The 14,848-nt window shown below is 50.3% G+C and overlaps 1 protein-coding gene across 1 annotated transcript; it reads right to left on the bottom strand.

The window, feature by feature from the left end:
- Positions 1–1,623: 1,623 nt before the first annotated feature.
- Clec18c (C-type lectin domain family 18 member C) lies at positions 1,624–14,065 on the bottom strand. Its single transcript, XM_059263062.1, has 13 exons — positions 13,901–14,065; positions 13,388–13,607; positions 12,732–12,823; positions 10,580–10,822; positions 7,003–7,100; positions 6,394–6,515; positions 6,109–6,216; positions 5,295–5,387; positions 4,424–4,530; positions 3,662–3,791; positions 3,265–3,361; positions 2,384–2,475; positions 1,624–1,902 (listed from the first exon to the last, which is right to left on the bottom strand). The coding sequence occupies exons 1-13, from the start codon at positions 14,063–14,065 to the stop codon at positions 1,865–1,867; spliced, it is 1,605 nt and encodes a 534-aa protein (XP_059119045.1). The 3' UTR covers positions 1,624–1,864.
- Between the last annotated feature and the right edge of the window lie 783 nt (positions 14,066–14,848).

Below are 14,848 nucleotides of genomic sequence, written 5' to 3'. Positions count from 1 at the left end.
AGAACCTGTATTTTCCCCTAGGATTGGTGAGTATGTGGGATATATGTCTCTATCCCTGATGAGACCTTAGCAGTGTCTACACCTCCACGGGACATCGGCCACCTCTCGAAGTCCAGTACACTGAGCACAGGGCTTGAGGTGGGAGGATCTGGCATCCGAGGTTCCTCTTCTTCCCGTCTCTGTGGGCATACTACCGTCTCCAACTCGCCTCCCCATGGAGGACCCACCTTGCAACTTACCACTCCCCACCGCTGCACTGCGGAAGAGCTTGGGCGGGATGACAAATTTGAGGCGCAGTGGCAGGGACTGGATTACCGGGAAGTGGGCAGGACTATCTCACACGGAGGAGAAGAGGCCAAGGTTGTGGCCTCATGGCCAGCAGGTGCGCTGCGCAGACGTTATTCCCACCTGGCTGTTGTCTTGGTACCTGAATCCTGAACAGCTTAAAGTTGCTTCACATCCTTCTCTCCCCAGTAGGACTCTAACTACAGGCTGGGGGACCAAGGCAAGAAAGCAAGGCCCTTCTGCCTCCATGCAGGCATTGGAAGCAGTGGGCAATGCTTCATTCAGGCCTGGTTCTGGCAGACATGGCAGCAAATGAACTTTTATAGACTGGAGAAAACAGACGCCCTGGCCTAGAAAACTTTGCCACACTAGGGAAAATAGTCCCTAGATGAAATTCCATATACATAGGCGTATGGTAGGTCCCTCAAGTGTCCACACTATGAGAGAGGGAACATCAGTTCTTCCTGTGTGCCTTCCTGGCTTCACCAGATTAAATCAGTGAAAGAAAATAGAAGCATTAAATGATAGCCAAATTGACTAGGTTTGTTTCTCAACTGTGTTATTTTGGGCAAGTTACTCAACCTCTGTGCCGCCAGTTCTTCAACTGTAAGATGATATGTGTGATAAGGTGATGTGTGGTAGTACCCTGCAGGTGGATACAACACATACCATTTCCCACATTTTCAGTTTTTCTTTTCTTTTTTCCCCCTGCTGCTTGAGGCACAATGCTGGGAGCTGCTAGGAAAAAAGAAATGAGAAGGAGGAGGAGGAGGAGGAGGAGGAGGAGGAAGAGGTCCTTGAGTCAAAGAATCGGTCCTTAAGTTTCCAGGGAGTCGAAAAACGCCCAGGGTGTGGCTTAGATCCTAAGGATGAGCTGAAAGGGACAGAGGACCAATAGGAGCCTGACAGAGAAGCACCTGTCCCTTCTGGTCTTCCCAGAAATATCTTCTCCACCATCTGAATCCCCCTTCAAGGCCAGCAGTTGGCTAGGCACAATGGCACATGCCTGAAGTCCCAGTACCCCGGAAGCTAAGTAAGGAGGCTTGTTGTGAGTTGGAGGCCAGCCTGGGCTACATAGTGAATTTGATGTCAGCTTGAAATTTGTCAGCACAAAACCATAACTGCAACAACAATACAAAAACAGAACAAAATACACACAGAGGAAAAAAGAAAATTGATCAGTTGCAAAGCCTGCTGATTCATAACATCATTTATTTCTTTGTGAAGCCTCTGGTCTGGAAAACTCCAGCTGTCCAAGGAAGTTTGGTCTAGATGGAGCAGAACAGCTTTTGGCCACTGGCTTTGGCTTCGGGGGTCCATGGAAGCCCATCTTTCCACTCAAAAGCAGGCTGATGGTCCCTGGCTCTTCTCTTCCTGTGCTAGGCTCCTTTAGGACCCCAAATCATTTCTCGTGGGCTTCAATGCTTCCCTTACCCAACATCGAGCATTGTGCAGGTTCTGAGACCTCTTTCAGTGTTGGACAGTCAGTCCTAGCCAGGCCCGTGTTTCCCACAGGTGAGCAGTCAAGGCAAACTGACTTGTGCACTCAGAGGCTGGCAGGAGAGCTGCCTGGCCAGGCTCAGGGCCCTGGCTCCCACAGGGAAATGTGCTTCTGAGCTGGAAAGGAAGCACAACAGAGTGAGGCCTCCTATGACGGGGACTCCGCTGTACTCATCTAGAAGTAGCTAGCCATGGCTGTGTTCTCTTAGGGAACTCCAAATTCTAATAGGTGGATGCTGGGAGCTGATGTTGGTCCAGGTTTCACTTCTGCCCCTCCCCCATAGCTTACTGGGCGGTAGGCAATCAGGGCACAGTAAGGGATCTGACAGATAGGAGGAGAGGGAGGGACCTTGGAGAACTCCCAGGCAAGATGTGGGCCCAGTCCTGTTTCTCTGCATGGGCATGCTATACAATGCTGGGCCACATTGTCCTCTCGGCCTCAGTCAATACAAGGCCCCAGCAGGAAACTCTCTCTGTCTCTGAGCACCCAGACACACTCTGTACCTATGAGCTGGATATCCAAGCAACACAGAGCAGACTGTTAGCACACCAGGGGACGGGTATCAGAGGAGGAGGGGAACTGAGAGCGTGCTCTCACCAAACTGACAGATGTAACGGTTTCGAGTTTTACAGCGTTGGTCATTCCAGTTGAAGGCAGCAGATGCCTGCATTTCCACACAGTTCCCAAACCTGTGGGGTCGGGATAAAGAGTGCTTAAGCAGAGGAATGAAACTGGGAATCTAGGAGAATCTTCAACCCTCCACCCCTCTAAGCCACCTGCATCTCAGAGGCCCAGGGGTTTCACGTGCAAACAGGGCTGCTAGAAGCCAGGGCCATTCTGTTCCCCATACACGGCAGCTCTCCACAGGGAAATGGGGAGGTCTCTGTAACCCCCCACCCGGCCCAGTCCAGCACTTAGCCGTAGCAGGAATAGACAGGCCCACATCCTTCTGCCACCAAGAGAATAGATGCCGGAAGTCCAGTCAGGCCTGACTGCAATGAGGGTGTGGCGGGAGAGATATTTAGAGCCCGGGGTGACCCTCTAGACTCATCACCTCTATCCCTGTTACGGCACTCCTGGGCTGTGAGGGCCAGGGAGATGCCACATAGCCAGAATATTCTCTGTACAGGACGACTGGAGGAGGTATGCATGAAGGATGGAGGTGGGTGGGTACCAGAAATGATGTACTGATGCAGGCAGTAGGCAGGTAAGGGTGTGGGTTACAGAGAGCAAGGGCAAATGGCAATGATGCGTGGATGGAAACTTCTTGAGTCCCTCCTCTGTGTAATGTGCCTTCTGTGTCCCTTACCTCAGCCCTGTGTCTGCACCAGCTAGGTCCAGGCTTCCCTGGCACCTAAAACCAGGTAAGGTCCAGACCCTCATAGGCTGGGTGAAGGCTCTTCAGTGACATCTGAAGCTCAACCAGACAGGCCCAAGCGGGAGGTGAGCCCAGGGGAGGGTAAGCATCCCAGACTCACCCCTGGTTGTCAGGCTGCCCAAAGGCAAAACTCGTGAAGGACTGGTGTTCTCCAGTAGTCCAGCGGAAGGAGTCCTTAGCTGCCTTGTAGGTGAGTCCTGGGCCAGGGTAGCCAAGGTTGCCCCCCATCTGAGAGTCCAGAAGCCTGAGGCCTAGTACCTTTCAAGCTCCCAGATGTTAAACCATTCTTTCCAGAACTCTCCCCACCCTGTGGTTCTTCCCTCCCTGCAGCCCTCTTCCCAGGGAAAGTGACCATCTTGACTACTGACCCATTCCGTGCTCCAAACCCTTTCCATACCCTCGCTATCTGCTAATGGGCGACAGTCCACGCATCCTGGAGCCTTGTGGAACTTCAAGTCCCTCCCATTTACCACATCCTTCAGTTGCCAAGCACTCACCGATCCAGAAATTCCTGGTCTCAAAGTCACTGTCAGTCACCTCGTTAGTGGTCTCCAGACGGCCCAGGTAGAAGGCAAGGATGTCTTGCACTTTCTGGCTCTCGATCTGGGCTAGTACCCCACCTTTTCCCTGTAACCCCACTCTGGGTCATATGGGACAGACTGTAGAGTTCAAGCCCAGAACTTTCTGCCTATTCTGTTGCCCCACCATGGCCAAGATCCCAAATGTGTGTGCTGGCTGGACTGTCTTTACCTCTACCCTCAACAACCGCCGGCCTCTGAGAGTAGACATCCTCTTCCTCTCCTCTGTCAGACCCTCCTCTGTGTGCACATGAGCCCAGTTGGCAGTTCATAGGCCCAAGCATGGTCCTGCTCTCACAAGAGTTTTATCTCAATAACGTGGTGTCTTGAATATATTTGGACCAATTGTCAATATTAGCAAGTCAAGAAATACTAAGGAAAACCTGGGTTTCTGGCTTTAGAAACCCTGTGTTCTGGCTACCCTGACTTGGCATCCCAACATGTCCACCACCAGCTGGAGCTGAGTCAAGACAGCTCCTTCCATAGGGGTGTGGAACGGAGCCTTGTTCCTTGGTGTTAAGTGAGCTCTTGGCTTTTACAAGCCTTGAATCTATGACTCCTGCTTTATACTAATGAAGAGAGTGAGGCCAGGAGAAGTTGAAGGAACCATCTCTTGGTCCAAAGCCACCCCATTATGACCCCGTTTGAGACCCTGGGAAGGTAAGGGTCAGCAGCCCTCACCTGACATTTCATCTTGGCTCCATAATAGGTGTCTGCCTCGGAAGACACTGTGAAGCAGTCTCCATCAATCCTCAGGTCACAGGTGTGAAAAGGAAAGTGTACCTTGGCTGGCAGGAGGGACAGGAAAGCCTGAGTTTGTGTGCTGACCACAGAATCTTTACCCTCTCCCAACAGGTTGAGCTAAGTTCAAGGTACCCCAACTTCCAGCTAACTCTCCAAACTGGAAGTAGATAGAAGTCAGTAGTGTGCTGGTAAATTTGCAAGTGTGGCAAGTGTGAGATCTCTCAAGAGAGAGGGGGGCTGGGAAACCCAGGGATGGCAAAATGGCTCAGTGGGCAAAACACTTGCTACCCAGCTTGATATTCTGAGTTCAATCCCCAGGACTCACATGGTGGAAGGAGAGAATCTGACATCCACACCAGCTCTGTGGCACACACACACACACACACACACACACACACACACACACACACAAATAAAATGTCATTTAAAAAAATCCATCAGCCGAGTAGTAGTGGCACATGCCTTTAGTTCCAGTATTCAGGAAGTAGAGGCAGATGGATCTCTGAGTGAGGCTAGCCTGGTCTACAGAGCGAGTTCCAGAACAGCCAGAGATACACAGAGGAAACCTTGTCTTGAAACCCCCCCCAATACATACACACACACACACACACACACACACACACACACACACACACACAATCCATAGCTTGCAGCATTTGCCAATTCCATTGGTATAAATAACCCACTGTGGCCAATTTGAGGATATTGTAGGTAATAGCTTGGTACATGGACTCCTACGAGCTGGTAAAATCGGATCCAGCCCCTCACTGAAGAGGGTTCTGAAAAGCAACCTCGAGTTGGAACTCACTGGCACACTGGGCTCCCCCATAGCCGACATCACAGATACAGGAGCACTCTTCTTCCCGGAACCGGCCATGCACACACTGCACACTGCACCGTACTGCCAGGACAGAGCAGAAGGGCGGAGTGCTCAGCCTCTGACCACCTGGACCTCAAGTTACCTTAACAGGCCAACGACAGCAAGAACGCCCCCTAGAGAAGGAGCCCACGGGGGCTTCCAGCCACTGCCACGCTCGGCTGCTTTGATTCTCATTGTAGAGAGAAGCAGACTGAGGTTCGGAAGTCGTGGAAAGTGGGCCTTGGCACAAGAGGGACTCCTTCTGTCTCCCAATTCTATCTTTGTTTCAGTAGATAGTCTAATGGGCCCAAATTGATTCTTCTTATTCTTTTAAGTCAGAGTGTTACTCTGTAGTCCTAGCTGATCACTATATAGCCTAGGTTGGCCTGGAGCTCATGACAGTGCTGCTGCCTCAGTCTCCCAAGTACTAGCCCTAAGTACAGTCCTAAGCATTTTAAATCACATATATATGATATATATGATATATATATATATATATATATATATATATATATCAGGGTATGGCCCACAGTTGGGGCTCAGTGAGTTTTTATTGAATGAATGCACAAAGTATGAAAACCCAGTAGTCAATACTTTTAATGCACTTGAGACTCCCTCAGCACACCCTCTGGCCACCTCAGTCCTCCAGCTGTCCCACTGCACCAGCTCCAGTACACACCACAGGACCAGTGTATGCCCACTGAGGTGCATCTCCCTCACACTTACCCCTCAGGGGCAGCCTGAATAGGCACTGAGTCCTCACCTTGGCAGTACCTCCCTGTGTAGCCAGGGGGACAGTGACAGAGACAAGTACTAATGTTGAGATGTCCACGATTTCGGCAGCTCATGCGACATGGGTTTCTGGGGACCTCTGGTGAGAAGAGTAGGTAATTCTGAGAAGGGGCCTCTTTCCAGCAGATAGACCAGGCAGGCACTTTGCTAGGTGCTGAGGCCAAGGCTTCTGCGGCAGCTCCTCAACTGCTAGTTCCCCCCAATTCTAAGTCCTCGTGTACCCGCTGTTCCAGGAGGAGGCAAATAGGATACTCACCACAGAGGCCCCCTGAATGATCCCAGGCCTTGAAGCAGCCCGAGACACTGGCTGTGCAGAGTGAACACCAGGAGCCTTTCTTGTAAGGGGCGATTATCTTCCCGTTTACATCCCAGTTGCCTCTGTGAGAGCAAGCAAGCATCAGAGGGTCTGGAGAACCTGCCCCTGGGCAGGGCAGGAACAGGAGGAGCTTTGGACAGAGTTGAGGAGGGGCCTTGGATGGGGAAGGAACGGGTCCTGGATGCCTTCCCCATGGGCTCCTTTAGCACCTGGCCCGGTTAGGGATTCAGGGGGCTGGATGTGGCAGGGAGACCAGTAAGGAAACAAAAGATGACTTTTGTATCAATCCTGGACACCTTCCATGAGAGCAGGAAGGAGCTTTCACAGACAAGTCCTGCTCTTCATGGCCAGAATCTTTTATATCTTCTTCCTTTTATCCACTTCTCTCTCGTGCAGCAGACCAAGGGGTAAAGACGGTTTGAGTGGTTGGGTGCATACCCCACCCTGAGAAGAAGCCATCCATCCACTCCGCCCCTACAGCCCAGCCTCCCTGTCCTTTCACCCCACCCCCACCCCTTGCTGTCATGCAGCCTATGGCGAGGGGCTTACCCAGGGGAGTAGGCACAGACGAAGGCCTCCATGGCTGTCTGCTCCACAGAGCATAGATGCCTCCCACAGCCCAGCTGGCTGGAAGTGGCCCACACCAGCTGCAGAGAACACAATGGTGGAGAAACCCTTTCAGACTAGCCTTACTTCAGCCTGGGGGTTGCACCACAGGCAGTGATACCTGGGGAGGCTTTGGCCTTACCTCCCTGGGGCCCGAGGAACAGCAGCTATGCTGAGCAGAGCCATCAGAATTGAGATAAGCTTTTGGAATGGAAGGGGAAATAAGTTTTGAAGGTTACTAAGTGTTGACCGGAGGGAAGATTATGAGCAGACGGAAAGAGTGACAAAAGAAAGACTTTGATATCCAGGACCTTGTGTAAGATTGTAAAAAAACGGCCACGAGAACCTTCACTTCTCTCTAGGGCAGTGGCGTATCAGACATTTATGTTAAATTCGTAACAGTAGCAAAATTACAGTTATGAAGTAGCAATGGAAATTTTTTATCTTTGTTCTTCAAGACAGGGTTTCTGTGTGTAGTTTTTGTTGCCTGTCCTGGAACTCACTTTGTGAACCAGGCTGGCCTCAGACTCACAGAGATCCGAGTGTTGGGATTAAAGGTGTGCACCACCACTGCCCGGCTGCAACGAAATAATTTTACGGTGGGGGGTCACCACAAAATGAGGAACTGTATTAAAGGATCGCAGCATTAGGAAGGTTGAGAACCATTGTTGTATGTATATGGTGAGACAAAAATCTCACTATGCAGCATGCAGTATTGGCCAGGAAATTGCTGTGAACAGGTTGGCCTCAAACTCAGAGTTCCACCTGCCTCTGCCTCCCAGATGTTGGAATTAAAGGTATGTTCCATCATACTTATAGTTTATAGACTGTTCTTTTCTTAATCCAGGGCCTGGCACATACTGAGCAAGTGCTCTACCATTGAGCTACATTCCCCTAGTCCACTAACCCACACTTTTTTTTTTTAAGAAAGATTTCATACTGTTTAGGTTAGCCTCAAACTCTCTGGGTACCCAAGGATGTCATTGAACTCCTGATCCTCCAGCCTCTACCTCCTGAGTACTAGGATTGCAGGCATATACCATGTCTTGCTTTAATGTAATATAATTTTCAAGTTTAAAATTTTAGAGCTAGAGTTATAGTTCACTGCTAAAGTGTTTTCCTATCATGTGCAAGGCCCTGGGTTGGATCACTAGTACCACATATATTCAAAATTAAAGAATGACAGAAAGAAGAGAAAGAAAGTATAAAATATAATTTAAGGAAATAAATTAAAATATAATTACATGCTTCAAAACAAGCAAACAACCCCTTATCATCAATGAAAACAAAACAAACAAATAACAACAACAACAACAAAACCCAGCCTTAATAACAATAAAAACACTAATATAAAAATGTATGCTAGGCAGATTTAATCTCAGCACTTGGGAAGCAGAAGCAGGTGGATTTCTGTGAGTTCAAGGCTAGCCTAGTATACAGAGCTAGTTCCAAGACGGCCAGGGCTACACAAAGAAACTCTGTCTCAAAAAAACAAAACAAAGCTGGGCAGTGGTGGCGCACGCCTTTAATCCCAGCACTGGGGAGGCAGAGGCAGGCGAATCTCTGTGAGTTCGAGGCCAGCCTGGTCTACTCAGCGAGATCCAGGACAGGCACCAAAACCACACAGAGAAACCCTGTCTCGAAAACCAACAAAACAAAACAAACAAACAACAACAAAAACCCTTATAGGATTGGGGCAGAAGAGAGGGCTCAGCAGTTAAAAGCACTGGCTGTTCTTCCAAAGGACTAAGTTTCAATTCCCAGCACCCACATGGCAGTTCACAACCGTCTATAACTCCAGTTCCAGAGGATCCGGCATCCTCACACAGACACACATGCAGGCAAAACCCCAATGTACATTTAAAAAAATCTTAAACAAACAAACAAAACAGACAAGAGCTGGAGAGATGGCTCAGAGGTTGAGAGCAACGGCTGCTCTTCCAGGGGTCCTGAGTTCAATTCCCAGCACCCACATGGTGGCTCACAACCATCTGTAATGAGATCTGGTGCCCTCTTCTGGCCTGAAGGGACACATGCAGGCAGAACACTGTATACATAATAAGTAAATAAATCATTTTTAAAAAATCAAAAGAAAAAACTTATGGGATGAAGCTGGGCATGATGGCACACTCCTGCAGTCACAGCACTTGGAAGCTGGATGCACGAGGATCACCAACTCAAGGTCATCCTGGGCTACATAGGTCAGTCTGGGCTATACGAGACCATGTCTCAAAAGAAAAAAAAAAAGACTTCAAAAAAACAAAAACAAAAAGACTTCATATTAATGAGATAAAAATCCACACCAGAAGACAAAGAGGAGCAGCTCACCCTGTAATCCAGCACTTGGGAGGGGGAGGCAAGTAGATCACTACAAGTTCAAGGCCAGCTTGGTCTGCCTAAGAATACATAGCAAGGCACTGCCTCAGAATACAAAACAATGATCTGGAGATGGCTCATCAGTAAAGGCACCTGCTGCTAATTCTGAAGTCTGCAATTCAACCCACCACGTGGTAGAAGGAGACCACCTCTACAAGTTGGCCTTTGAGCTCTCCGTGTACTCTGTGACACACAGACACATGCAAATTAGCATACAAACAAGCAAAATGTTAAAAACAAAAACTATTAAACAAACAAGCAAAAAAACACAAAACAGTCAGCCAGAGAGATAGCCCAGCAGGTAAAAGTGTCAACTGCACAAAACTGACAGTTTCGTCTCTGGGACCCAAGAAAAAAGCCAGAGATCCAACCCCCCAAAATTGTCCTCTACCTCTGCATGTATGTGGAGGCATACACATAAACAAGCAGATAAAATATTAAATTTATTATTATTTTAAACAAAACAACAGTAGTCCATTTACATAGGCACACATAAAAAACACACAAACACAAATGGAACAAGGGCCAGGTGTAGTGGCGCATGCCTTTAATCCCAGAATCCGAGAGATAGAGGCAGATAGATCTCTGAGTATGTAGGCCAGCCTGGTCTACAGAGTGAGTTCAAGGACAGCTACATAGTGAGACCCTGTCTCAGGAGATAAATAAATAAACAAATAAAACAAAGAGAAACCAAAATGAAACAAGGCCTGATAGTTCTGGGGACAGATATAACAAATGTCATATAATTTATTCCAGAAAATAGGAAACAAGACAAAGATTCTGCTTCATTTCATGGGTCAACTTCACTATCATTGTATGTATACTAAAGGTGTTAAAACATGTTGAGAATTTTGCTTGTGTGATTCAGTGTTGTACTTAGCCTCTAAACAGAACCAGGTATATAAAAACATTCAACAAATATTCATAGTCATTGAATGGAGGAAAAAAGAAAGAAACTTCCTTGAGAATGATGTACCTGAACTTGAGAAAGATTCTTCTGTAGAGGGACAGAGAGAAAAGACAAGGCACAGGGCTCTGGTGTGGTGACATCTAAATCTAGACGGTGTCCTTTAAAGGATGAAGTACAGCCTTCTCTAAGGTGACTGGGGAGCCCATGCCCTGGCCTCATCAGCAGCTCACTCACCTGTGTGTAGTGGGTGCAGGTGGCATTGTGGGCACACTCAGCGTCCCCATGTCTATACTGCAGCCCTTCAGCAAACCAGAGGTTGACCACTTCAACAAAGGTCGCGGAGCCCACGGGCAGTAGCTGCACATTCCAGCCCACTTGTGGGGTGTGCCGTGGGGCAGATGCCACATTTGGGGTGGTTGAAGTGCCACAGAGGGCTGCCCTGGCTTGAGCTGTTCGGGCCAGGCTCTCGCTCCAGTCCTGGGAGTGGCACAAAGAAAGACATCCTCCGGTGGTATATTCGCCTTTCCCTTCCAGTTGCTGTGTGACGAAAGTAACTATGGGGAGGGACACTTTATCCAGCTCAAATTCCAATCCATCCCTGCAGGGAAGTCAAGGAGGCAAGAACTTGAAGCTGCTGGTCACAGCCAGTCAAGAGCAGAGAGAGAGTGAGGCATGCATGCTGTGCTCAGCTTACTGCCTCCGTTTCCCTGGTCCAGGACTCAAACCCAGGGAAGGGCGCCACCCACTTCTTTCTTTTTTCTTGGTGTTTTTCAGACAGCATCTCTCTCTGTGACTGTGACTGTCTAGTAACTCTTTATGTAGAACTGGCTGTCCTAAAACTCACAGAGATCCACCTGCCTTTGCCTCCCAAGGGTTGGGATAAAAGGCATGTGCTACCATGCTTGGCTGGTGCCACCCACTTTTAAACTGGGTCTTCCCATGTCGATTAACGTAATCAAGACTGTCCAGCACAGATGCACCACAGTCCAACCTGATCTAGACAGTTACTCAGTGAAATTCCTTCCCTGGTGATTCTATTCAAGTTGACACAACCAAAACTAACCATTACAGCTGGCCTTTGGATAAGAGGGAAGTAATGAGCAATGAGTCATCTCCGCTGTCTTTGAGCATCCATGGGGGGCCTGGTCACACTGAGCAAAGAGCCAAGCTTGCCTGCCTAATGATCGGAGCTGTTTTCCTCACTGCATAGAGCCACAGAAGGTTCAGACAGGACCTCTGGAGCTGCCTGAGACGTCAGGAAATTATGCCTCCATCTCCCTGAGCTTTGCATGAACACCCTTCGGCCCTGCCTAGGGAACAGCACTAGGCCATGGTAGGGGATTGCTTCTTCTGTCACATTCCCCATCCTGTAATCTGAGCCTGGACAGTGCCCAGACTTGCAGGATGGCTGGCTTTGTTTCTCTTTGAGAGCTGGCCCTGGCCACAGTTAGAACTCTGCTGCTCCCATCTGGCCAAATGTGATTTTTCCAGGCCTTTGGTCAAAGGCCTCTGAGAAAGGAACAAACAACCCGCCGGTTAATCATAACTCCCAGCCTGCAGGGTCCTGGGTGTAGAAAGACTCACTGCCAGGTATTACTTGGAAGATCCTAGCTGCTCAGGACAGTAGGCACGAGGAGGAGGAGGCGGCGACAGAGCCACTCAGAGTAGGGCCGGAGAGAAGCAGACCACTCCCTCCTGGCCCTCCCCCACCTCCTGGGAAACTGACCCCTCAGCTCTCAAGGTCGCCACCCACTGTGGCTGTCAGCCTCGGAGCTCTTTATGGAAGGCAACCATGGGGAACCTTGCCCTCCCTTACCCATTCCACCCTTGTTCCCTGGCCTGTTCACACGAGCTGGGTCTACAGCGGTCCCAGACTATGAAGGCAGTTTGTCTGAGCCCCCAGGGTGATCAGCCCCAACGCTGTAGCCTCAGTCACGGAGGTTCTAAACTGCAAATCCATGGCTGAAGGAGGAACTTGGGAGAGGCCCCTACTACTCTCTAGATAAATCCTGGTCACATACCAGTGCCCCCACAGCCCAGCGGGATGCTTCTCCCTCCCTGTTCCTCACCTCTCCATTTCTGCTGGAATCCTTTGTGTGGCTCCTTTTCCCTGGAGGAAGGAAGCCTGGCTCCCCCATATCTGTTGATCTCCGTGGCAACAGGATGCCAGGAAAGGCAGGTTTGTCCCTTATTGAGTGTGAGTCGCTGAGGGCCCTGACCTCCATACTACGGGCTTTCCCTGGAGGAGGAAGCTCCATAGCTTTCCGGCCACCAAGACCTTTGTGCCCTCGGTGAAAGGGGAGGCCCTGGCAAGGCCTCCTGGGCTCACTTTGGGGCTCGGTCCCCCTGGCAGCCCTCTTGATACAGAGCAGTTAGCAATACTCACCATTCTCTGCATATTGGCTGCGGGAGGCTGGACCTGACTGCGCAGGCGGTTGTGCAGGGAGAGGATCAGGAAACTCTCCTTCCTGCTCAGAGCTGGAGGCCGGGAGAGAAGGTCAGGCCAACGATGGCCAGCAGCACCTGGGACATCTCCACAGCCAGGTGAGAGTGCAACCCCACCCAGGGACCCAGATCTGAGATGAGGAGGGACAATGGGAGGTGTGTCGGGGAGAACTCCCAGTAGAGAGAGAGAGAGGGGGATTCCAAGAGAGAGACAGGAGAGTTAGGTGAGGACAGACCAAGTATCGGAGCAATGTTGTGAGTGACCGGCTTGTGGGTGGGGGTGAGGAGGGAAATGAGAGACCCAGCCCTGGGCTAGAGCAGTCCTAGCTGCGGCTCCTTTTGACCACTGTTTCTTCTCGGTCTTAGCTGAAGGCTCTAACCAGTATCTTTCCTTAACCCCAACCCCAGACCCACCTGCTTCATCCTTCTTCCTCCCCAGTATCCATCCATCATCCCCACCCATTGTCATATAACGGGTACCCCCATCCTAGCACATCAGTCCTGGGTACCTGACTCCTAGAAGCCCCTTGGGATCCCTCCTTCAGGGATCCCTTCACAACAGCACTCTACTCCTGTTTTTGCCCAGGTATCCCTTACCTTGGAGAGTTGGAGCCTGCTCTGGCAGCTGGGGTGTCTGCACCTCTGTCCAGGTGACACCAGGGAGAGACAGGAGCACAAGCAAGAGACCAAGCCGTGGGCTCGGGCCTCCCAGCCCCAGGGAGGGCTCTGGCTGAATCTCTGGCCTGCCTGGCGCTGCAGACATGGCTTCTCTCAGCAGTCCACCTAGCCTCCAGGGCTTCGTGAAGCTCTCCACAGTCTCAAGGAGTCAGGCTAAGCGGCCAGACAAAAGGAGGAGGCTAGTGAGTCATCACTGTGTCCAAACAGCCTCCCCTCAGTGGTCCACTGGCTTCAAAAGAGACATCGAGCCCTTTTAACGCCTCCTTACTCCAGCTTCAGTGTCTGGCCAGTCTGCTCCACAGCAGCAAGCAGAGCGGTGTGCACTGACCCTGTGGCCCCTGCTAATCATTGTAGGATTATTAGCACCCTCAGGGAGCCCCCAAAGACCCTGCTGATTGGCCTACAGACATTCCAGGACCATGGATTAGCGACTGATGGCTGTACCCTGGCAGGGACAACGTCCTCCAAGCCCATGGACAGCTTCTGTTGCCCAGCCCCACTCACAGGGAGGAGGCTGGGACTTTGGCAGTGGGCCCATAAGCAGGCAGGAACCGGGCAAGACCCCAGGGGAGTTCTTCCCTTTCTTGGGAAGCTCATCCCAAACACTCAGCCATGAATTAAACATAAGCAGGAAGTAACTGTTCACCAGACAGGTGCCACTGCCGGGATCTTAGAGGAGCGAGCCGAGACTGCACCTTCAGGAAGAAAGGTGTGCCTTACAGAGATGTGTCGGTGTGAGAGGATGAGGCTAGCTCCAGGGCCCACCATGCTTGTCCATGTGACTTTGGGCCAAGACGGAGGCAAGGCAGACAGAGAGGAGAGCATGTGATGGATGCCCTTGGCTGACTTGAGTCCTGCTGGGAACAAGCCTGCCTCTAGATAAACGGGCCACAGTGGAGCAGGAAGGCAGCAAACTGCCATAGTTTTAGGACCTAGCTGAAGCCTACATACTCCCACCAGAATCACTGAAGACCTTCCACGGCCAAATCAAAGGCTGGCATGCAGAGCATCGTCAAATGCCCACCAAGGTTATTCACCCATTCCAAAGCACAGCCTTGCAAGCCAATACTTTGTTTTTCTGAAGTTGGTGTAGTCCCTGACCCGGGAGTCAGCACTCTATCGGAGGTCAACACTTTGGAAATTCTGCCAGGGCACCGATGGAATGCATGGGTTTCCAGAGAAACACTGAGGGAAAATGGATGTCAGAGAGCGGGGACAAGGCCAGGCAACAAGGTGTGCATCTTTGTACAATACCCAGGGCCTCAAGAGCTTCTTTTGCCTCAAAAAGATGGCCTGGCAACCCCAAACTCACCATAGTGGGTCCTATCGATGATTACTAACAGCTGCATTTTCATCTGTTAAAAAAAATATTGTTATTAT

This window comes from Peromyscus eremicus, chromosome 5 (assembly GCF_949786415.1).
Source record: "Peromyscus eremicus chromosome 5, PerEre_H2_v1, whole genome shotgun sequence".
Lineage (NCBI taxonomy): Eukaryota > Metazoa > Chordata > Mammalia > Rodentia > Cricetidae > Peromyscus > Peromyscus eremicus.
The sequence above is the reverse complement of the archived record's forward strand: the minus strand, read 5'-3'. Positions and strand labels throughout refer to the sequence as shown.